The sequence below is a fragment of the Rhincodon typus genome, chromosome 48, assembly GCF_021869965.1.
Source record: "Rhincodon typus isolate 14 chromosome 48, sRhiTyp1.1, whole genome shotgun sequence".
NCBI classification, from domain to species: Eukaryota; Metazoa; Chordata; class Chondrichthyes; order Orectolobiformes; family Rhincodontidae; genus Rhincodon; species Rhincodon typus.
Window position 1 is genome coordinate 3,573,673 of NC_063379.1, and position 23,338 is coordinate 3,597,010.

General features: G+C 44.4%; 1 protein-coding gene across 2 annotated transcripts; it reads left to right on the forward strand.

The window, feature by feature from the left end:
• Nucleotides 1–1,572: 1,572 nt before the first annotated feature.
• LOC109914633 (serine protease FAM111B-like) lies at nt 1,573–15,826 on the forward strand. 2 transcript variants are annotated; one of them, XM_048620877.1, is made up of 3 exons: nt 1,573–1,619; nt 6,245–6,366; nt 12,463–15,826. In XM_048620877.1, the coding sequence occupies exons 2-3, from the start codon at nt 6,292–6,294 to the stop codon at nt 14,212–14,214; spliced, it is 1,827 nt and encodes a 608-aa protein (XP_048476834.1). In that variant the 5' UTR covers nt 1,573–1,619; nt 6,245–6,291; the 3' UTR covers nt 14,215–15,826. The 2 variants fall into 2 exon arrangements, with proteins under 2 accessions (XP_048476834.1, XP_048476835.1); XM_048620878.1 differs by lacking the exon at nt 1,573–1,619 and having other exon boundaries at nt 6,243–6,366.
• The last annotated feature ends 7,512 nt before the right edge of the window (nt 15,827–23,338 follow it).

The window sequence follows — 23,338 nt, forward strand, 5'->3', positions numbered from 1 at the left end:
GCTGCGTTTTGGGAAGGCAAATCAGAGCAGAACTTAATACACTTAATGGTAAGGTCCTGGGGAGCGTTGCCGAAGAAAGAGACCTTGACATTGGAATCACAGGTAGACAGAGTAGTGAAGAAGGCATTTGGCACGCTTGCCTTTATTGGTCAGTGCATTGAGTATAGGAGTTGGGATGTCATGTTGCGGCTGTACAGAAGAGTGGTTAGACCACTTTTGGGATACAGTGTTCAGTTCTGGTCTCCCTGCTATATGAAAGATGTTGTGAAACTTGAAAGGTTGCAGAAAAGATATGCCATGGTTGCAGGGTTCAACTTATAGGGAGAGGCTGAATCAGCTGGGGCTGTTTACCCTACAACAGAGGCTGAGGGATGACCTTATTGAGGTTTATAAAATCATGAGGGGCATGACTAAGGTGAACTGTCGAAGTCTTTTCCCCAGAGTAGTGGAGTCTTAAACCAGAGGGCATAGGTTTAAGGTGAGGGGAAAAGATTTAAAAAGGGACCTGAGGGGCAACTCTGGAGGGAAAGCAACAAAAGTTTGCCAGACTGATTCCACGGATGGCACGACTGGCATATGAAGAAAGACCAGATCGGTTACAACTATACTAATTGTAATGTTGAAGAATAAGGGGCATTTCACAGAAACCTGTAAAATTCAACAGGATTCCTGGGATGCAAAGGCTACCCTATGTAGAAAGACTGAGTACAATAGGCCGCTATTTTTGGTAGTTTAAAAGAATGGAAGGTGACCTAATTGAAATGTATAAAAATGCCACAGGGTAGAGAGGTTACTCCCCTCCAGCCCTCCACAACTACCTACCAATGGGTCAGGAATCTATAACAAAGGTAACATTCTCAGGATAACAGACTGAGATGAGGAAACAATATGTTAATATGGACAGTTAAGAACCTGTGGACCTCTCTAGCTCAGAGAGTTGTGGCTGTCCACTGAGTGAGTAAATAGAAGATTTTGGATGATGGACTTTGAGCACCCAAGTGATCAGGATATGTTGGGAGCAGACAGGAAAATTAAGTTGAAGGGTATCACGATGTGTAATTGTAGGGGCAATATGCATGGAGGTATTGGGAAATGAATATGTACACAGGTGACGGGATATGTACTTGAAGAGGCAAAGTATGATCAATTGGACATGTATCAAAAATTTACAGGACTATGGAGCTGACGTAGTGGAGTGTGACTAATTGAATACAGCGTGCAAAGAGTTGGCAGAGGGACAGGCTATTCAGGTTTTCTTCTGCGCTGTATGTTTCTGGGATTCTAAATCAAAGTATCCCATTTCATTTTTAAAGAGAAAGCAGTGGGAAGGATTAAGCCGTCTGTGAAATAAGATGCTGGATCTTATACTGATATATACGCCCGCATCTGCCAACTGGCTAGGGAACAGGGAAGTGAGTTCATGGGACAGCACGTGTGGGTTTGCAGTTCCGACTCTGTTCAATGGTCGGAAAGGTTTTCCGGGTCAGAGTGCACCAAGCCCATCAGCGACCAATCACTGCGAACTAAACTTAAAAAAAGGAAGAATTCAAATATTCCCGCCTTTCAGCAAAACCTTTCGGAGTCTGGCAGCTGAAGCTTCCTCCGGTCCATTTCTTTTTGTAAGTCACTAAAATATTGTGTTTGTCTTTGAATTTTGGAGTCTGGCTCTCAGAGACGTAGAAGGAATTAATGTTGCCTTGGCTTTTGGTTAATGATAAAATGCAGGGATAGGGTCTACACTGGTGGTAGACCTTTGGGAGTAAAGGTTAAACAAGGCCAAAATCACTGAGAAGGAGAGGGACGAGTTAAAAACAAAAACAAATGCACTTAGCAGTTGGCTCAGGCCCAGTATATCCTGTGGAGCTCACCACCGCCCAGATGAGTCACAGCAAACACATGGGCAATTGCTGTCTCTGGGTTTCGAAATGTACTTTCTGATATGGCTGTTACAATCAATAAGACAGACGTCAAAAGGAATAAATTGAGGATATTTTGCACGGTCTAATTGTAAGATCAGTTGAGGCATCACTAGCAAGTTCAGCATTTACTGCTCAATCTTATGCCTCTGAGATGGAACTGAGGGTCTTCCTAGGCCATTTCAGAGGGTAACCAAGAGTCTGCCATTTTGCTGCATTCTAGAGATACATTTAGGGACAGACTAGGTAAAAGGTGGCCTGAAACTATTAGTGAACCTCCTACATCAGGTCCTCATCAGTTGACCATTCACAGATACATCTGTCCATTACAGTATCAGTGGAAATGACCACCTTTCTTCTTCACAAAGTTTTCCTGCCTTTGCAAACAGTCTCCAGTCTGTTTGGGTCATTCCTCTACAATAGAGCAAAGAATGGTGATAGAGATCTGAAACAAAAACTGAAATTGCTTGTGAAACTCAGTAGGTGTGACAGCATATATGGAGAGAAAACAGAGTTAACGTCTCCAAGTCCAGTGACTCCATCAGAATGGAAAGCAGCGAGAGAAAAGTGATATTTATGCTGAAGATGGGGTTGGGTGAGGGGAACGGTGAGGAAGAAGTGAATATATAGGCAGAAATGGAGCTCAGAGAGATATGAAAGAGATAATAAATGAGGGGCTTATTGATAGTGGGCCAGGACAGAAGTGAAGCTGACTAAGTGATAATAAGAGCTGTGAGTAGGAGAGAATGTGTTGACTGCACTGAAAGTGACCTGTATAAATGATAGGACCAGTGTGTGGTGAGTGAGTTAAAAAACACAGGTACTGAATCAGGCCGTAAAGTTATCCAACTTCACGTTCAGTTCTAGACACTGCAGGCTTCCCAAGAAGAAAATGAAATGCTACATCTTCATAGGGTTTTCTCTGGGTCACTGCACTTGAAACATTAACTCTGCTCTCTCCCCACAGATGCTGCCAGATCTGCTTGGTTGCACCAGCAATTTCTGTTTTTGGCTCATTCCTGTTGTGGGTGCGTGCAAAATTATGGATGACTGTTCACAAATTAAAGGTTGCCCTTCAAGCAGAGGGGTAGGAAGAAATTTATTCTCTCAGACGATTGTGGCACCTTAACTCTGCCTCAGAAGAGGATGGAGGCAGTATCATTGAATATTTTTAAGGCTGAGATAAATAGATTATTTTCAGACAGGGGAATCAAAGATCATCTGGGACCAAGGGAGTAATAGGATGGGAATGTGGAATTCAAAACACAAACAGGTCAGCTACAATCTTAGAGAACAGTGAAAAAGGCTTGAGGGCCTGAATAGCCTATTTCTGCTTCTAATTTCTATCTTCGTGTATAAAGAAACACTTGCAAAATGCATGGACCATGTTACTATTCTAGTAATAAAGATCTGTGCTCCTGAATTATCCCTAGTTAACTGTTCCAATATAGTTACAACACTGGCATCTGTACGAAGCTCCTGCTGCTTAAGACCTTGCCACAGATCTGCTATCATGGTGTGTCATGCTCGTCTGTCTTGTACCATATCCTCTCATGTTGTAAACATACCCTTCATCTTCATGAAATTATTTCTGGCTATCACTTCTTCCAATGTTTGCATCACATCTGTCATCTTTCAATATCCATGTTTGCAAGTGACACGAGGCTGGGTGTGAGGGTGAGCTGTGAGGAGGATGCAGAGATGTTTCAGTGTGATTTGGAGAACTTGAGTGAGTGGGCAAGTGAATGCAGAGGAGGTATAATGTGGATCAATGTGAGATTATCCACTTTGGAAGCAAAAACAGAAAGCCAGATAATAATTGGATTGGCCCAAGATTGGAAAAAAGGAAAGGTGTAATGTGACCTGGGTTTCTTTGTACACCAGTCACTGAAAATAAGTGTGCAGTGCAGCAGAGGTTAAAGAAGGTAAATGGTATGCTGGCCTTCATACCGATAGGATTCAAGTACAGGAGCAGAGACGTCTGCAATTGTACTGGTCCTTGGTGAGACCACACCAGGAGTATTGTGTGCAGTTTTAGTCTCCTTGAGGAAGGATGTCCTAGAAGGATTGCAATAAAAGGTTAGCAGACTGATTTGTGGGACGGCAGGACTAATGTACAAATAGAAACTGAATCGGTTACAACTGTATTCACTGGGATTTATTAAAGTGTTGGGGCGTGGGGGGGAAGTCTCAGAAACCTATGAAATTCTAATGGGGCTAGACAAGGTAAACACAGGGAGTTGTTTACGGGGAGTCCAGGACCAGGGGGTCATAGTCCAACGATACAATGTAAGACTGAGATGAGGAGAAATGTCTTCATCCCGAGTGTGGTGAACCAGTGGAATTCTCTACCATAAAGCAATTGAATCCAAAGCATGGGTTTTCAAAAAGGAGATGAAGGACTGCAGCTGCCAGAGATCTGAAACAAAAACAAAAATTGCTGTTGAAACTCAGAAAGTCTGGCAGCATCTGTGGAGAAAAAGCACAGATAATGTTTCAAGTTCAGTGGCTGTTCATCAGGACTGTTGATAGGTAGGACAAAGTGGTGATTATGCTGAAGTCAAAGTGGGGAGGGAGGTGAGGCAGAGCACCAGAGTGCACATGTGTGTGTGCTTGCAAGAGAGAAAGGAGCGAGTTTTGAAAGATAGACACAGCACATGAGCGAGCGAGAGATTTGAAAGGAGCAATAAACAATGAGATTATGGAGAGCAGGCCAGAATAGAAGAAAAGCGCAATTAGTTATAGCAAGAGCTAGGAGTGAGAAAGTAGCTTAGTTGTGCTGAATGTAATACATATAATGTGATAATGGGCCTAGGAGTACATGGGAATGCATGATACTGCAAAAAGCAACCCATGTCATAACAGGACCTGGGTGTGGGGCAGGTAAAAAAAAAATGGAAGGAGAAATTCAGGCTCTAAAGTTATCAAACTCGATGTGGAGCCCGAGAGCACAAGCTCAAAGAACAACAGCTCATTTTCCACTTGAGGACCCTGCAGCCTCTCGCACTAGAATCATACAGTACAGAAGAGGCCCTTCAGCCCATCAAGTCTGAACTGCCAAAAGATACTACGATCAACACTAGTTCCAATGATACTTCAAGTACTCACCCAAGCACTTTTTAAAGGTTGAGAGATTTCCTGCCTCAGTTATCTTCTCAGGCACTCTGGGTGAAATTTTTTTTTCTCAAAGCCCATCTAAATCTCCTGTCTTTCACTCACTCTCTTGCTGTCTGCTTCACTCACTGTCCCTCTGCTTGATTCGGTGTCCTCCTTGTCTGACTCTCAAGCTCTCTGCTTAATTTGGCGAATGGCTGTCTCACAGTTCATTGAGCGTAGTATTAAGGAGCCTGACCAAAACAGCAAATTGAATCACTCATCTCCTTCCATCACATAGAAACTTTGCCTCTGATAGCCCTAAGGAGAATGTGTTTGGGCGTCCCACCTCCGTAGGCAGACCCAACAGTGATGGAACGCTCCAGGTGGAAATGCAGCCTGACTAACTCCGCTTTCCAAAACATTAAGATCGCTACCAGTTGTGAGTTGAAAATCTGAGCCTGTCTCTGGGCCATGACTCCAGGCCTCTGTGTTCCTCGTTCAGTCACCATAATTCCAATATGACCAAGCCATACACAGGATAAAGGGGTGATTGAATCAAAGTGGTTAAAATGATTAAAAGGAGTTTATGGGGTTAATTTAAGAGAAACTTTTTCTAATGATGGTGGGTAGAGAACAGAACAATGAAGCAGAACCCGAAAACTTGAGACAGATTGTTCAGGGATGAAAACTGGAAGTACATCTTCTCAGAAAGGGAAACCCACTACCTAAAAGCTATTGATGTGGAGGTGCTGGTGTTGGACTGGGGTGGACAATGTCAGAAATCACACGACACCAGGTTATAGTCCAACAGGTTATTGAAAGCTATTGAAGCAGGAAATCCAGTTAAAATTTCAAAAACTGAGACTGATAGACCCCATGCACAACAAGGACCTAAGGGTTACAAGATAAAAAATATGGAAAGGGGAAGGGCTGAATAGCCCCTTCCTCTTTCGATAACAGTCTTGAGAAGGAGCTGAATGGGCCTCTTCCTGTTCCTCAGTGACAAGCTGATGGGTTGAATGGCCTCCAGCTGTGCCTGTGTCACAGGCTCAATAAAAAGCTGAATCACCTCCTCCTGTTCCTGTGTAACAAATTTAAGGGGCTGAATGGCCTCCCTGTTATTTCTCTGTTCTTTCCTATAATGCCTGCACTATTTACAAGTTCTTCTCCCACATCCAAACTACAGTGGAACGTCTGTGCATTATTCATCCTTATAAATCACTGTTTTTCAGGATGTTACAGTCTGTCATTCCCCAGCAATAACTGCTGAAACTGAGCCATGCCTCGTACACCACACAGGAAATCCAAAACACTTTTACCACTGGGAAAGGAGAGCATCCGTCCCTTTCTAAAGGTTGGTGAGCTACTGCCAGCTGAGAGAATAATGTTATGGCAATAATTGACTAAAATGATCCGTGATTGGATTCTGTATATTTCTGGATATATATTCAAGTAAGATAGAAAAGGAAATAAACTGGAGGGTTGGCCAGATAAATTAAGGGGAATACTACGGGGATGGAGAGACCGGATGCCCGGAAGAGATCAAGGACAGAATCTATCTGAAGAAACATTAGAGGTATCATGAGACTGCTGGGTGTCTAAAAACCCTCTTCCTCAAAAGGAAGTGGAAGTAACGTCTTTGAATATTTTGAAGGCAGAAACAGATAGATTATTGATACGCAAGGGACTTATTGGGGTGAGGTGGGAAAATGTAGTAATCAGATCAGCCACGAGTTTAGGCAGGCTCAGGGCATTGAATGGACAACTACTGCTCCGATTTCAAATGTTTGCATTCAGTGGGTCATCAATGAAAGAGAGAGAGAGAACAAAAAAATCTGTAGGAAAATTACAAATGCTATAGGTGTGTTAAAATTACAGTCTTCAACTATCCAAATTATTGGCACCGCTCAAAGAGGGGCAGGATATTTAAGACAGATATTTAAGACCATAAGACAGAGAAGCAGAATTAGGCCATTTAGCCATCGACTCTGCTTCACCATTTGATCAAGACTGATATGTTTCTCAGCCCCATGTTCCTGCCTTCTCCCCGTGACCCTTGAATCCCCTAAACAATTAAGAACCTATCTCTGAGTTAAAGACACTCAATGACTTGGCCTCCACAGCCCTCTGTGGCAATGAGTTCAACAGATTCACCACCCTCTGGCTGAAGAAATTCCTCCTCATCTCAGTTCTAAAGGGCTACTAGGAGTGACATCATCTCCCTGTCCACTTTATCTGTAGCACTCTTTAAGAGCTCTGGATAATTTTCCTTCTTTTGGATTAACAAGGACAAACTGCTGTGGACTGAGGTGAATGAATTGTCAAGAAGGGATTTTTAAAAAAAAGTCTTCTTCATTTTGTGGGATGTGAACATTGCTGGATTGCCAGTATTCATTGCCCATCCCTAGTTGGTGGTGAGCTGCCTTCTTGAACCACTGCAGTCAGCCTGCTGTGGGTTGACCCACAATGCCATTAGGGAGGGAATTCCACGATTCTGACTCAGCGACAGTGAAGGAATAGCGATATTTTCCAAGTCAGGATGGTGAGTGGCTTGGAGGGGAATTTGAAGTTGGTGGTTTTCCCATATATCTGCTGCCGTTGTTCTTCTCGATGGATGTGATTGTGGGTTTGGAGGGTGCTGTCTGAGGATCTTTGGTGAATTTCTGCAGTGCAGCGTCTAATTAGCACATATTGCTGCTACTGAGCATCGGTGGTGGAGGGAGTGGGATGTTTGTGGATGTGGTGCCAATCAAGTGGGGGCTGCTTTGTCCTGGATGGTGTCGAGTTTCTTGAGTGTTGTTGGAGCTGCACCCATCCAGGGGCAAGTGGGGAGTATTCCATCACACTCCTGACTTGTGCCTTGTAGATGGTGGGACAGGTTTGCAGAGTCAGGAAGTGAATCACTTGCTGCAGTATTCCTAGTTTCTGACCTGCTCTTGTAGCCACTGTGTTTAGGTGGTGAGTCCAGTTAAGTTTCTGCTCAATGATAACCGCCAGGATTTTGATAGTGAGTGATTCAATGATGGTAACACCATTGAATGTCAGGGGGCAGTGGTTAAATTGTCTCTCATTCGTGATGGTCATAGTATGGTATTTGTGTGGCGTGATTGTTACTTGCCATTTGTCAGCCCAAGCCTGGATATTGTCCAGATCTTGTCGCATTTGAACGTGGACTGCTTCAGTACCTGAGGAGTCGCGAATGGTGCTGAACATTGCACAATCATCGGCGAACATCCCCACCTCTGACCTTATGGAGGAGGGAAGGTCATTGATAAAGCAGCAGAAGATGGTTGGGCTGTGAACCATGAGGAACTCCTGCAGAGATGTCCTGGAGCTGAGATGACCGACCTCCAACAGCCAGGACCATCTTCCAATGTGTCACGTAGGATTCCAACCACCAGAGAGTTTGCCCCAGATAACCCACTGATTCCAGTTGTGCCAGGACTCCTTGATGTCACACTCGGTCGAATGCAGCCTTGATGTCAAGGGCTGTCACTCTCACCTCACCTCTGGAATTCAGCTCTTTTGTCCATGTTTGAACCAATGCTGTAGTGAGGTCAGGAGCTGAGTGGCCCTTACGGAACCCAAACTGGGCGTCACTGAGCAGGTTATTGCTGAGCAGGTGCTGTTCGATAGCATTGGTGTTGACACCTTCCATCACTTTACTGATGATCAAGAGGAGACTGATGGGGCGGTAATTGGCCGGGCTGGATTTGTACTGCTTTTTGTGTACAGGACATACCTGGACAATTTTTGGGTAGATATCAGTGTTGTAACTGTACTGGAAGAGCTTGGCTAGGGGAGTGGCAAGTTTTGGAACACAAGCCTTCAGTACTATTGCTGGAATGTTGTCAGGGCCATAGCCTTTGCAGTACCAATGTCTCTAACCGTTTCTTGATATCGCATGGAGTGAATCGAATTGGCTGAAGACTGATATCTGTAATGTTGAGGACCACTGGAGGAGGCCAAGTTGAATCAACCACTCGGCACTTCTGGCTGAAGGTTGCTGTGAAAGCTTCAGCCTTATCTTTTGCCCTGATGTGCTGGGCTCTTCCATCATTGAGGACAGGGATATTTGTGGAGTGTCCTCCTCCAATGAGTTGTTTAATCGTCCACTCATTCACAACTGGATGTGGCAGGACTGCAGAGCTTAGATCTGATCCGTTGGTTGTGGGATCGCTTAGCGCTGTCTGTCACTTGCTGCTTATGCTGTTTGGCGCGCAAGTAGTTCCATTTGGTGGCTTCAACAGGTTGATACCTCATCTTCAGGTGTGCTTGGTGCTGCTCCTGGCACACCCTCCTGCACTCTCCATTGAAGCAGGATTGATCCCCTGGCTGATAGCAATGGTTGAGTGGGGGATATGCCAGGCCAAGAGGTTACAGATTGTGCTGGAGTACAATTCCGCTGCTGTTGATGGCCCATAGTGCCTCATGGATGCCCATTCTTGACTTGCTAGGTCTGATCAAAGTCTGTCCCATTTAGCATGGTGATAGTGCCACACAACACGATGGACATTGTTCTGAATATGAAGGCGCGACTTTGTCTCCACAAGGACTGTGCAATGGTCACTCTTACCGATACTGTCATGGACAGATGCATGTGCAGCTGGCAGACTGGTAAGGATGAGGTCAAGTATGTTTTTCCCTCTTGTTGGTTCCCAGACCACCTGCCGCAGACCCAGTCCAGCAGCTATGCCCATTTGGACCTGATCAGCATGATCTGTAGTACTGCTGCCGAGCCACTCTTGGTGCTGGACATTGAAATCCCCCACCCAGAGTACATTTTGTACCCTTGCCATCCTCAGCACTTCCTCTAAGTGTTATTCAACACGGATAAGTATTGATTTATCAACTGAGGGAGGACGTTGTGTGGTAATCAGCAGGAGGTTTTCTTGCCCATGTTTAACCTGAAGCCACAAGACTTCATGGGGTCCGGAGTCAATGTTGAGCACTCCCAGAGCAACTCCCTCCCAAATGTATACCACTGTGCCGCTACCTCTGCTGGGTCTGTCCTGCTGGTGGGACAGGACGTATCCAAGGATGGTGATGGTGGTGTTTGTAAGGTATGATTCCGTTGAGTATGACTATATCAAGTTGTTACTTGACGCGTCTGCAGGATAGTTCTCCCAATTTTGGTACTAGCCCCCAAATGTTATTGAGGAGGACTTTGCAGGGTCAACAGGGCTGTTTCTGTTGTTATCTTTTCTGGTGCCTAGCTTGATCCATCCGGTTTAATTTCTTTGAGACTTTGTAGCGTTTGGTACAACTAAATGGCTTGCTAGGCCCATTCAGAGGGCAACTGAGAGTCAACCACATTGCTGTGGGTCTGGAGTCACATGTGGGCCAGACCAGATGGGTTTTTCCAACAATGGATAATGATTTCATCGTGATCAGTAGATTCTTAATTCCAGGTTTTTTTTTATTGAATTCTGCCATGGCGGGATTCGAACCCAGGTCCCCAGAACATTAGCTGAGTTTCTAGATTAATACTCGAGCGATAATACCACTTAGATATTGCCTACACCACACAATGTTTAGAGATCAATGATTAGCATGGGGCGAGGCAGTGGAATAGTGGTAATGTTACTGGACAAAGAATCTAGCGACCCAAATGTGACACCGGGGTGTTTTTGGGAGATGGGTTTGAGTGCTACCATGAGAGCTCATGCAATTTGAATTGAATAAAAGTATGAAATTAGGATGAGGAAGTCTAATGGTAACCATTGTCACCTGCTTTGAAACCTGATGCCCTGCACTCAAACCCATCACCGCAAACCACCATTCCAACCTACAACCTATAACAATTCCCTGTTTTTTTGGCATTAAGCCAACTTCGTGCCAACTCATTCCAATTAATGGCCCCACGTACCATCTTTGCCCTTTACCAACTATGCCAACCCACCATACCTATCAAGGGTAGAATTTGAATTCAACAACTAATGAATACTATGAAACCATTGTTGATTGTTGGAAATTGCCAAGCTTACCTGGTCTGATCTACAGGTGACTCCAAATCAACAGTAATGTGGCTGAATCTTACCTGTCCAATTAGGGTTGCCTGGCCAGTGATGCCCACATCCCATGAATGAATTAAGAAGACACACACTGAAATTCACAGTCACATATCAAAAAGACCAACACCTCTTGCAGCTGTCAATCAGATTTTGAGATGGAAAGCACTTCATATTGTTTTTGTAAGATTTCATTGCTAGTGACATTGTGCTAATACAGTAATGAGAATCCTCAGGCTAATATTAACAGACAGAGTGAAATAAAAATCACACATGTTCATTTAAAGATTAAAAACACCTGGAGTTTCAAATATCTAGCCAGGTCCCTTTGAAAGCTTCAATAAGTTTACATACCTTCCACACACAACCATATCTACATTCTTCACTCCCAAAAGCCACACGTTCTATTCCAAATGTGCACTCTGCCACTCCTAAAGGATACCTTGCCTCCAAAGGGCACCTTGCCTCCAAAGGGCAGCCCGATTTCTTCTTGATAGGTGTCCCAAGACCAGGTCCAAAGTGGCAACTTACCTTTCCACAGGGTGAGTTCATACATAAGGTCCCAAACCCGGTTTCATCTGCACACTTGAAGTTTTAGGTATTTATGTCAAGAAAAACAAACTGGAGTGGAAGCAGCTGATATTTCAATGGGCATTGCCTCCATAAACCATGAGTGCGCAGATTGATGACTCGACTCTATCCCGCACCTTCAAGATGGGGAAGTTGTGTTTGGGTAGAGGAGGGCCTGAGGATTACCATGTCAGAAATACTGTTTGCCTCAGCAAAAATCTGGGCCTTGATTTTATAAATAGGATCTCTCTCATTGATCAGAAGTCATTTACGTATACAAGGAATATCAAAATTAGAGCCCCCTAAATCCTCTGTTTCACGTGCAATCATGAGATGTAAATTCAGACTGCTGTATTCCTAGTTCAGTAACATAGCCATTACATTGCAAATCCCAAATATAAAATTGATGGTGACCTGGTCAAGGTGTTTAAGGTACTTCAAGGAGTTCATAGTTTCTCCCTATCAATGCTATTTGCTTACATGGGGAGACTCGAGACAAATGGGGGAGATTCTTGAAATTAGAGCCAGGCAATTTGGAATTGATGTCGGGAACCACTTCATTCCACAAAGAGCAGAGGAAATCTGAAACTCTGTCCCTAAAACAAAACTGCTCAGTTTGGGGTTCAGTTGAAAATGTCAAAAAAGAGGTTGAAGAAGTTTATTGGCCAATGGTTTTAAAACATACCAAAGGAAGTCAAGTAGTTGGAGGTAAAATCAATAGGAGTTATAATTCAATCAAATGGAAAGGCAGGTTGTCTGGCCTCCACCCGTTCCCGTGCAACAGGCTGGAGAAGGGGCTGAATGGCCTCATCGTATTTGTGTATAACATTACTATTTTCATTAGATTTTATGATTGCTCTCCACTCCAGGGGAATGATGAAAATCCACCAACCACTGCAGTTTTGGACAAAAGGCCTCACCCTGAGAGAAGGAGACCTCTCACTGAATGGAATCGCTCAACCAGCACAGGTAAAGTGCCAGCAGTAGCCCCGGGCAAGGTTACAGTGAACAGTGACGAAGACAGAGTCAAAGAATTCACATTCAACTTACAGAGTAATGGCATCGAGCATGTGGCAAAAGGGAAACCCAATGAAAGTGTTTATTCCGTTCTCATGTCTTCTGTGGTTTTCAAGAAAGAACAAGAGAAAAGTGAGGGCAAGACATTCCATTTAATCGGGAAAAGGGGATTAATGGGTGCCATCAATCTAGGAATGCCGTGTAAATGTCTGCCAGAGAAGACCCATTTCGAAGTGATATTTTACCGGGTTAAAGGTGAGGTGTGCTATCGGGATGAGGACTCTTCAGGCAAGCAGTGTGTTGTATTCCATGTCAAGAGCACTGGAAAGACAGGAGGCGATCTTCATACAGGTTCAAAACTTATCACCAACTGTGGGTCCCTGCGAAAAGACGGACATGACATGTGCGTTTATGCTTTTGAAGGTGAGACCATTCGAGAGGCTCTGTGCAAGGACGGGAGGTTCTTGCCCATCATTAAGCAGAATGTATGGAGCCTGGTCGAAGGGCACAGATGTCTGCAGTTCACCCTCACTGTCAATGACCTCCGTGATAAATGTTTTGAAGTTCAAGTGAGCAATGAAAAGTATAAGGCAGGAAACAAGAATGATGATAATAATGACAATGCTAGCCCCAGGGAGAGACAGGAGCAGGACAGTGTGCCAGGAGAAAGGAATATGCTGCATTGTGAGCTGAGAAAGCAGGTTGATGAACGTTTGGGAAAGAAAAAAGGCAAGAAGCATTTCTGTAAAGAATGGAATCTGCTCAAGAAAGAATTTGGGAAGATCGCAGCTGATGGAGTTCCCATTACAGTCCATGAAATGCTAGTGCGATTGAGTGAGTCTGTTGGATTTGTCCAATGGGATAACAATGGGAATCAAGGGACTGCCTCTTGCTTCTACCTTGGTAATAGTTACATTCTGACATGTTTCCACGTGGTGAAGATGATGGTAGGAGATGGTGTGCCTGACAATGAGTGGAAGACCATTATAGAGAAGGCCATGACAATAAACTTTAGCTACAAAGAGAAGCAGCAGCCTGTCAATGGCTGGTATAACATTGAACCGTGGTTTGAAGTGTCTAACTCAGAACTTGACTACGCAGTGCTGAGATTGAAGATCCCCAACGGTCAGCCATCTGTTCTACCTTCAGGTTTGTGGCAAACTAAAAACTGCCCTCCTTGGAATGGAATGGTCTACATTATAGGTCATCCTGATGGTGTTTGCAAATCCTCTGACACTTGTTTCGTTATCCCTATTCAACAGCGAAATATTCAATACTACATGCAGGTTTTCAGGAGATACACTTTCACAGAAATCCAAAGTTCAGACAGGATCACCTACAACAGCTGCTTTTTTAATGGTGCCTCCGGATCCCCTGTGTTCAATTCCTCTGGTGAGCTGGTGGGAATGCATGCTGCAGGATATGAATATAAAACTGGCAATCAGAGAAACAGCGTGATCGAATATGGTCCAACCATTAAAGCCATCACAGATCACATGAAGATTCATCATCCAGGATTCGATTTCACTGGTCAAGTTCACACCCAGGATGACCAGAACATCCTGTTCGATGACCAAGGAGAGGTTCCAATGGATATCGAGTAAAAGAATGCAGAAAATGAGTTTAAAAAGCAGTTATTGTCATATTCTCATTCTTGTTGCATCTGTTCCTCTCTTGCGTCAAATTCAACGTTGTTCTAAAAATTCAGCCAGTAACTCTCCACCACATTGCACCCCTTCGTAAACTTGTTATTATTCCAACATGTAGCCATTTCCCTGTACTCATAACCAATACTTACGTCTGATCTTCTAAAATCTTAATTTTAAATTCATCAACTGCACTTTTAAATTCCTCTGTGAGCTGAGAAAGCAGGTTGATGGCCTCTTCTCTCCCATTTCCAGACACACATCCAGCCCTATAACCTTTTGGGAATTTACATTCCTCAAATTCCAGCAATTGCACAGCTGCCACTGCTGTTCATTGCTCTGCAATTCCGTGACATGCCTCAAGTTCTCGAACCTCTCTATTCTTTTCTGTCTTTCCACATATCCGCATGGAAAATAGGAACAGCAGTAGGCCATTCAGCCCTTCAAGCCTGCTCTGTCATTCACTGTAACCACGGTTGATTATGCAACTCAGTATCCTGTTCCCTGCATTGTCCCCATACTCTTGATCCCTTAGGCCCCAAAAAGTATATCTAACTCCTTCTTGAACAGAGTCAGTGTTTTAGCCTCAACCACGTTCTGTGCAGAGAATTCCAGAAGCTCACCATTCTCTGGATGAACAAATTTCTCCTCATGTCAGTCCTGAATGGCCTACACTGTATCCTTAACTGTGACCCCTGGTTCTGCGCTTCCTTGTTGCCAGGAACATCCTTCTGGAGTTAATCCTGTTAGTGTTTTATAGGTTTCTGTGAGATCTCCCCTCATTGTTCTAAACTACAGTGAATATAGTCTTAACCAAACCAGTCTCCCTTCATTTGTATGTCCTGTCATCCAGGAATAAGTCTGATAAACATTCTCTATTTTCCAAACAATGCCCCTCTTTGTTTCCTATTTTAAATCTGCCCTTCCAAACTTTAATGTGCTGCTTCATCCATAGTTCTCTGACCAGGCTTTTGGTCATCCACAGTTAAAACATGAAGCTATTTAGCCCATCAAGACTGTGCCAGCTCTCTGCGGAGTGATCCAGACGTCCTATTCCCCTTCTTCCATCCACGTAGATCTGGAAGTTTATTTTCCTCAAGTGCCTTTCCAACATCTCTTTTAAAAATCACTGATCACTTCCACTCCACTGTCCTCACAAACTGCAGATACCAGGTCAGTAAAAAAGTAAAGTCAAAGTTACCACAGTCCCAAAGGACCATAGGGCTACTCTCTCAATCAGAGAGAGAGATGATTGGTGGTGGTTTAACTCGGTCAGTACTACTCACATGTTCGCCACTCGTTTTAAAAAAAATGGTTTCTTCACCTACTTCAGACATCTCGATCCAATAAACTTATTGTGTCCCCTAATGAACAGCTTTTCTTCGTCAATCTTATCCAAACCTGTCAGAATCTTTATACCTCTATCATATAACCCCTCAAGTTGACTTTAGTGACTAGGAATACTGAAGCGAGTTACTTACTGCCTGACTCCCCAGTGCCTGCCCACTACCACAAAGCACAACTCAGGTGTGTTTCTTTATTCTTTATTCATTCATGGGATGAGGACGTTGCTGGCAAGGGCAGCATTTATTGACTTTCCCTAATTGCCCAGAGGGCAGTTCAGAGTCAGCCACATTGCTGTGGGTCTGGAGTCACATGCAGGCCCAGACCAGGTAAGGACAGCAGTTTCCTTCCCTAAAGAACATTAGTGAACCAGGTGGGTTTTTCCAACAATCGACAATGGATTCATAGTCATCATTAGATTCTTAATTCCAGATACTTATTGAATTTAAATTCCACCATCTGCTGTGGCAGGATTCAAACTCGGGTCCCTAGAATGTTATCCGGGTCTCTGGATTAACAGTCCAGCAATAATACTACTAGGCCATTGCCTCCCCCTAATGTGTGGTGGTATACTCTCCACTTGCCTGGATTAGTGTAACTCAACAGCACGAAAGAACCAGCTGGGAGAAAACAGCCTGCTTGATTGGCATCACATCCACAAATGTTCACTCCCTCCATCACCAACACTTAGTAGTAGTGTGTAGCATCTACAAGTTGCACTGCAGAACTTCAACAAGGCTCCTCAGCACCTTCCAAATCCAAGGCCACTTCCATCTAAAAGGGCAAGGTACATGGGAACACCACTCCTGCAAGATCCCCTCTACATTATACACCATGCCAACTTGGAAGTACATTGCCATTCCTTCACTATCACTGGGTCAAAATCCTGAAACTTCAACGCTAACAGCACTAAGGCTGTACCATCACCAGTTTAACTGCAGCAGTTCATGACAACAGCTAGCTCATCATCTTCAAGGACAATCAGAGACGGATAACAAATTCTGGCCTTATCAGTGATGCCTACGGTCCTGGAAAAATGCTTCACTAAGTAATGGTTCACTCTACCTTGCCATTTTCAAAGAAAGTTCTAGAAATGATACCTTATATTGTACTATCCAAATCATATATAAAGCAGTGGTTCTAGAACTGACCCTTGAGAAAGAAGACTTTCTATCATCCTGCAGTCTGCAAAACAAATGTTTACCACGACCCACTGTCTTCTGTTTTTAAAGCAACCTTTATCCGAGCTGATATTGAACCACCTAATCCATCTTAACGAGCCTGCTTGTGAAAAGCTTTCATAAAATCCATACAGGTAGCATCCTCCAATACCCTTCACTAACCTCTGTTACTTCATCAAAAAAAAATCAGATTAGTTCTGCTTTTTACAAATCCATGCCTGTTATTCAAACTTCTCCAATCCCCCATTTCTAAAATCATTACCTGTGCTGATGTTAAACCAGCTGGCCTATAGCGAACTATGAATAGTCATTCTTGACTAACTGTAGCAAATTTTCCAATTTCCAACCCTCTGGAATTGCCCTGGATCTTCACTCTCACTTCCCTTACCAACTTGGAATGCAAGCTGTCCAGTCTAGGTGACTTATCCAATAGTCATAGTCAGCCTTTCCAGTACAACCTTCCTCAATTTTCACTACACCCATTAACTCCTCCATCTCCAATATTTGACCAATATTTTGTCAGAATTCTCTCCCATGAACAACATCGTGTAAAGGACTCATTAACCACTGCACCTCTAATCATGTATCACTCTTTTTGTACTCATACCTTTAATTTTTCAAATGGTTTACTGTCAATTATTTTATCTGATAAATACCCCTGTGAAGCACTTTCAGACACTTATGACGACAAAAGAACTATGTAAATGCATGTTATTGCTACCTGATCCCACTCACCTGCACATTTCCCATAGCCTTACAAATCTTTCTCCACTCTGGTGAAAGAAAGAAATCACTTTAAATCTGTACCCTCACAATTTTTGATCCTTAAACCATAGAATCTCTAAGGTGAAGAAGCAGGTCTTTCAGCCCACTGAGTCCAAACTGACGCTCCAAAAAGCATCCCACCCATTCCCACACCCTTATAACCCACAATCCCTGTGGCTAACCCACCTAGCCTGCACATCCCTAGACACTATGGGCAATTTAGCATGGCCACTCCACCTAACCTGCACATCTTTGGACTGTGGGAGGAAACTTATACAGACACAGGGAGAATGTCTGTGCGGAGTTTTCCAGCCTCGGGTGACTGTGCATCGAACCCAGGTCCCTGGTGCTGTGAGGCAGCAGTGCTAACCACTGAACCACTGTGCCACCCTTCTGTCACTGGAAATGACTACTTCTTACCCATTCAGTTTCTTCTTGACCTTCAATATCTGTACAAAACCAACTTCCACCTTGTCTGCTCAAAGAACAATCTGCCAGTCTCTCCACTTGCACTGACATCATACTCTCGAGATTTAAGAACTGTTGTTGTGAAATCATGATGAAGGAATCTAAATTTTTAGAACACAGAGCAGTACAGCACAGTACAGGCCCTTCAGCCCACGATGTTGTGCCAACCTATTATCCTACTAAGATCAAACTACCCTGTATACCCTACATTTTACTATCATCCATGTGCCTATCCAAGAGTCGCTTAAAAGTCTCTGAAGTATCTGACTCCACTACCACTGCCGGCAGCGCATTCTACACACCCACCACTCTCTGTGTAAAGAACCTACCTCTGACATCTCCCCTATACCTTCCTCCAATCACCTTAAAATTATGCCCCCTTGTAATAGCCATCTCCACCCTGAGAAAAAGTCTCTGACTATCCACTCTATCCATGCCTCTCATCATCTTGTACACCTGTATCAAGTCACCTCTTGTCTTTCTTCACTCCAATGAAAAAAGCCCTAGCTCCCTCAACCTTTCCTCATAAGACCTGCCCTCCAGTCCAGGCTGCATCCTGGTAAATCTCCTATGCACCCTCTCCACAGCTTCCACATCTTTCCTATAATGAGGTGACCAGAACTGAACACAATATGCCAAGTGTGGTCTAACCAGAGTTTCATAGAGCTGCAGCGTAACCTCACGGCTCTTAAACTCAATTCCACTGCCAATGAAAGCCAACACACCATAATTCTTCTTTACAACCCTATCAACTTGTGTAGCAACTTTGAGGGATCAATGGACGTGGACCCCAAGATCCCTCTGTTCCTCCACACTGCCGAGATTCCTGCCATTAACCCTGTATTCTGCATTCAAAAATGAATCACTTCACACTTTTCCGGGTTGAATTCCATCTGCCACTTCTTTGCCCAACTCTGCATCCTGTCAATGTTCCGCTGCAACCTACAACAGCCCTTCACACCGTCCACAACTCCACCAACCTTCGTGTCATCAGCAAACTTACTAACCCACCCTTCCACTTCCTCATCAAAATAATTTATAAAGATCACAAAGAGCAGAGGTCCCAGAACAGATCCCTGCGGAACACCACTGGTCACCGAGCTCTAGGCTGAGTACTTTCCATCTATCACCACCCTCTGTCTTCTATTGGACAGCTAGTTTAGTATCCAGACAGCCCAATTTCTCTGAATCCCATGCCTCCTTACTCTCTGAATGAGCCTACCATGTGGAACCTTATCAAATGCCTTGCTAAAATCCATATACACCACATCCATTGCCTTCATCAATGTGTTTTGTCACATCCTCAAAGGCTTGCGAGGCATGACCTGCCCCACACAAAACCATGCTGACTAATTCTAATCAAACTGTGCTTTTTCAAATAATCATAAATACTACCTCTCAGAATCCTCTCCAATAATTTGCCCACCACAGAAGTAAGACTGACCGGTCTGTAATTCCCAGGATTATCCCAATTCCCTTTCTTGAACAAGGGAATGACGTTTGCCACCCTCCAATCATCTGATACTACTCCAGTGGATAGTGAGGACGCAAAGATCATTGCCAAAGGGGCAGCAATTCTTCCGTCACTTCCCAAAGTAAGCTTGGGTATATCCCATCTGGCCCAGGGGACTTATCTATCCTCATGTTTTTCAAAATTTCTAGCACATCCTCCTTCCTGATATCAACCTATTCGAGCATATCTGCCTATTTCATGCTGTCCTCACAAACGTCGAGGTCCCTCTCACTGGTGAATACTGAAGCAAAGTATTCATTAAGGACCTCCCCTAACTGCTTTGACTCCGCGCACAAGTTCCCTGCACTATCCCTGATTGGCCCTACCCTCACTCTGGCCATCCTCTTGTTCCTCACATAAGCACAGTACGCCTTGGGGTTTTCCTTGATCCTATCCACCAAGGTTTTCTCATATCCCCTTCTAGCTCTTCTAAGTCCATTTTTCAGTTCCTTCCTGGCTACCTTGTAGACTTCTTGATCCCTGTCCGATCCTTGCTTCCTCAACCTTAAGTAAGCTTCCTTCTTCCCCTTGACTAGGTGTTCCACGTTTTGTCATCCAAGGTTCCTTCACCTTACCATCCTTTCCTTGCCTCAGTGGGACAAACCTATCCAGTACTTGTAGCAACTGCTCCCTCAACAACCTCCACATTTCTGTCGTGCATTTCCCTGAGAACATCTATTCCCAATTTATGCTCCGCAGTTCTTGCCTATTAGCATTGTAATTTCACTTCCCCCAATTAAGTACTTTCCTATCCCTCTCCATGACCAGAGTAAAGATCAGGGAGTTGTGATCACTATCACCGAAATGCTCTCCCACTGAGAGATGTGACACCTGGCCTGGCCCATTGCCAAGCACCAAATCCAACACGGCCTCCCCTCTAATCGGCCTATCTACATATTGAGTCAGAAATCCTTCCTGGACACACTTGACAAAATCTGTTCCATCCAAACTGAAATATAATTTTGTCAAAGCAGATAATTGTTGATTCAATGATGTCTCACTTCAGAGTAAAGGAGGAACTTTTGTACAGGGGAAATTTTTGCTGAATTGAACCAGTGTTGTATTTATCCTGAGTGTAGATTGGGACAGTGTTGAGGCAGCTTTCCTCTATATCTAAGCCCACTACATCTAAGCTCTTATTACTTTACACTAATTATGATAATTGCTTTGATGCACCTAATAATAAATGCTTATTAATTAATAAATGAACTTGTCTTATTGTAGAGTCTTACACAACCTCAGGTGCTCTACGAATGCTCGACAGTCATAGAATCCCTACAGTGTAGAAGCAGGCCATTCAGCCCATCAAATCCCCTATCCTATCCCTGCATTTCCCACTCAAGACACTATGGGCAATTTAACATAGCCAAGCTGCACATTTTTGGACGGTGGGACGAAACCCACACAAACATGGGGAGAATGTGCAAACTCCACACAGACGGTCACCCAAGGCTGGAATCAAACCCAGGTCCCTGGTGCTATGAGGCAGCAGTGCTAACCACTGTGCCATCCCATTAAGTCCATCAAATGTGTCCAGGGCATCACAAGCAACTTCCATACAGCAGCACCCTCCACTTCTCCCTCCCTTAAACACTACTATGACACGATTAGATAACTAGAGGGCAGCACGGTGGCTCAATGATTGAGGGCAGCAGGGCGGCTCGATGGTTAGCACTGCTGCCTCACAGCACCAAGGGCCTGGGTTCGATTCTCCCTCAGGCAACTGTCTGTGTGGAGTTTGCACGTTCTCCCCGTGTCCACGTGGGTTTCCTCCCACAGTCCAAAGATGTGCAGGTTAGGTGGATTGACCGTGCTAAATTGCCCATAGTGTTCAGGGATGTGTAGATTAGGTGGGTTTGGGGAATGGATCTGGGTGGGAAATTCTGAGGGTCGGTGTGGACTTGTTGGGCCGAAGGACCTGTTTCCACACTATTGCGGAATTCTATGGAATTGTGTTTCAGTTACATTGATTAACGGAAACATGTTAGCCCCAGGACATCAGAGATTTACCTCTTCTCAAGATGGCAGGCATGGTCTGTTGAAAAAGTCCTTTTTGAAAGATAGCCCCTTCACCACCACTGGGGCCTCTCAGTACCAGCATGGGAAGGTGGCCACAGTTCATGATGATCTTCAGATTCTTTCAATGGCTGAATCTTAAAAAAGAATGCATCAGTTAGTCGAGTGACCAACTCCCTGCGGGATTGAAGGGTGGGGAACCATTGGAAGAAGTTAAGGGATAAGTGTGCTTTGGGGAACCATCCAAAATAGGAGAATTGGGTATGCGGCCAAGTCTGTCAGAATGTGGCTGGGTGGATCAGGGGATGAGGAAAGATGCAGCGGCTGCATCTGCTCATAATGTGGGATATTGTGGCACCCGTCGGAGCAGGAGATTGAGAAGGCAGCCGATTAACGAACGTGCATGGAATTGAAACATGCACTGCAGAAATTCACCAAAGATCCTCAGACAGCACCTTCCAAACCCACGACCACTTCCATCTAGAAGGACAAGGGCAGCAGATATATGGGAACACCACCACTTCCAAGTTCCCCTCCAAGCCACTCACCATCCTGACTTGGAAATATATCGCCATTCCTTCACTGTCGCTGAGTCAAACTACTGGAATTCCCTCCCTAATTGCATTGTGGGTCAACCCACAGCAAAAGGACTGCAGTGGTTCAGGAAGGCAGCTCACCACCACCTTCTCAAGGGAAACTACGGCAAGAAATGCTGGCTGGCCAGCCAGCGACGCTCACATCCCACAAATGAATTTTAAAAAGTATCAAAATTATAGGGCAGCGACTGTGTGACCTGCAAGGACCTGGTGCAAATACCTTAACTGAACAGATTGGCAAAATCTAAGACAGGAAATCACTGTGCAGGAATTTTCATCTTTCAGAAGGTGAAGGACAACTTGAGCTCCTTGAGTCTCTCCACAATAAGGTACAAACTAGGTGCACGATGGAATATTTCCCACTTGCCTGGATGGATGCATTTCTAATAATAATCAAGAAGGTTGACACCATTCAGGACAAAGCAGCCCGCTTGATTCTCACCACATCCACAAACATCCACTCCCTCCACCATCAACGCTCAGTAGCAGCAGTGTGTACTAGCTACAAGATGCACTGCAGAAATTCAAAGATCCTCTGATAGCACATTCCAAACTCAATTCCATCTAGAAGAATAAGGGTAGTAGATACATGGGAACACCACTCCCGGCAAATTCCCCTCCAAGCCACTCACCATTCTGGCTTGGAAATATATCGCCGTTCCTTCAGTGTCGCTGGATGAAAGTCCTCGAATTCCCTCCCTGAGGGCATTGTAGGTCAAACTACAGCACAAGGACTGGAGTGGTTCAACAAGGCAGCTCACTGCCATCTTCTCAAGGGGGCAACTAGGGACAGCCAAATATGTTAACCAGACAGCGATCTTCAAATCTCACAGATGAATTTAAATAAAAACCCCGAAGTCCAGATCCATGGGATCCTTCTGATCAACCTTCTCTCTGGCTTGTGGAAACATAGAAAATAGGAGTAGGCACTTCAAGCCTGCTCAGTCTTCCAACATAATCATGGCTGACCATCCAACTCAGATTCTTGGTCCCATTTTCGACCCACAGTCTTTGTTCTCTTTAGTCGTAAGAACCAGACAATTCCTCCTTGAGAATATCCGAAGCTTTGACCTCAACAGTTTCCACATAGAGATAACTAGGTGCAGAGCTGGATGAACACAGCAGGCCAAGCAGCATCAGAGGAGCAGGAAAGCTGACGTTTCGGGCCTCTGATGCTGCTTGGCCTGCTGTGTTCATCC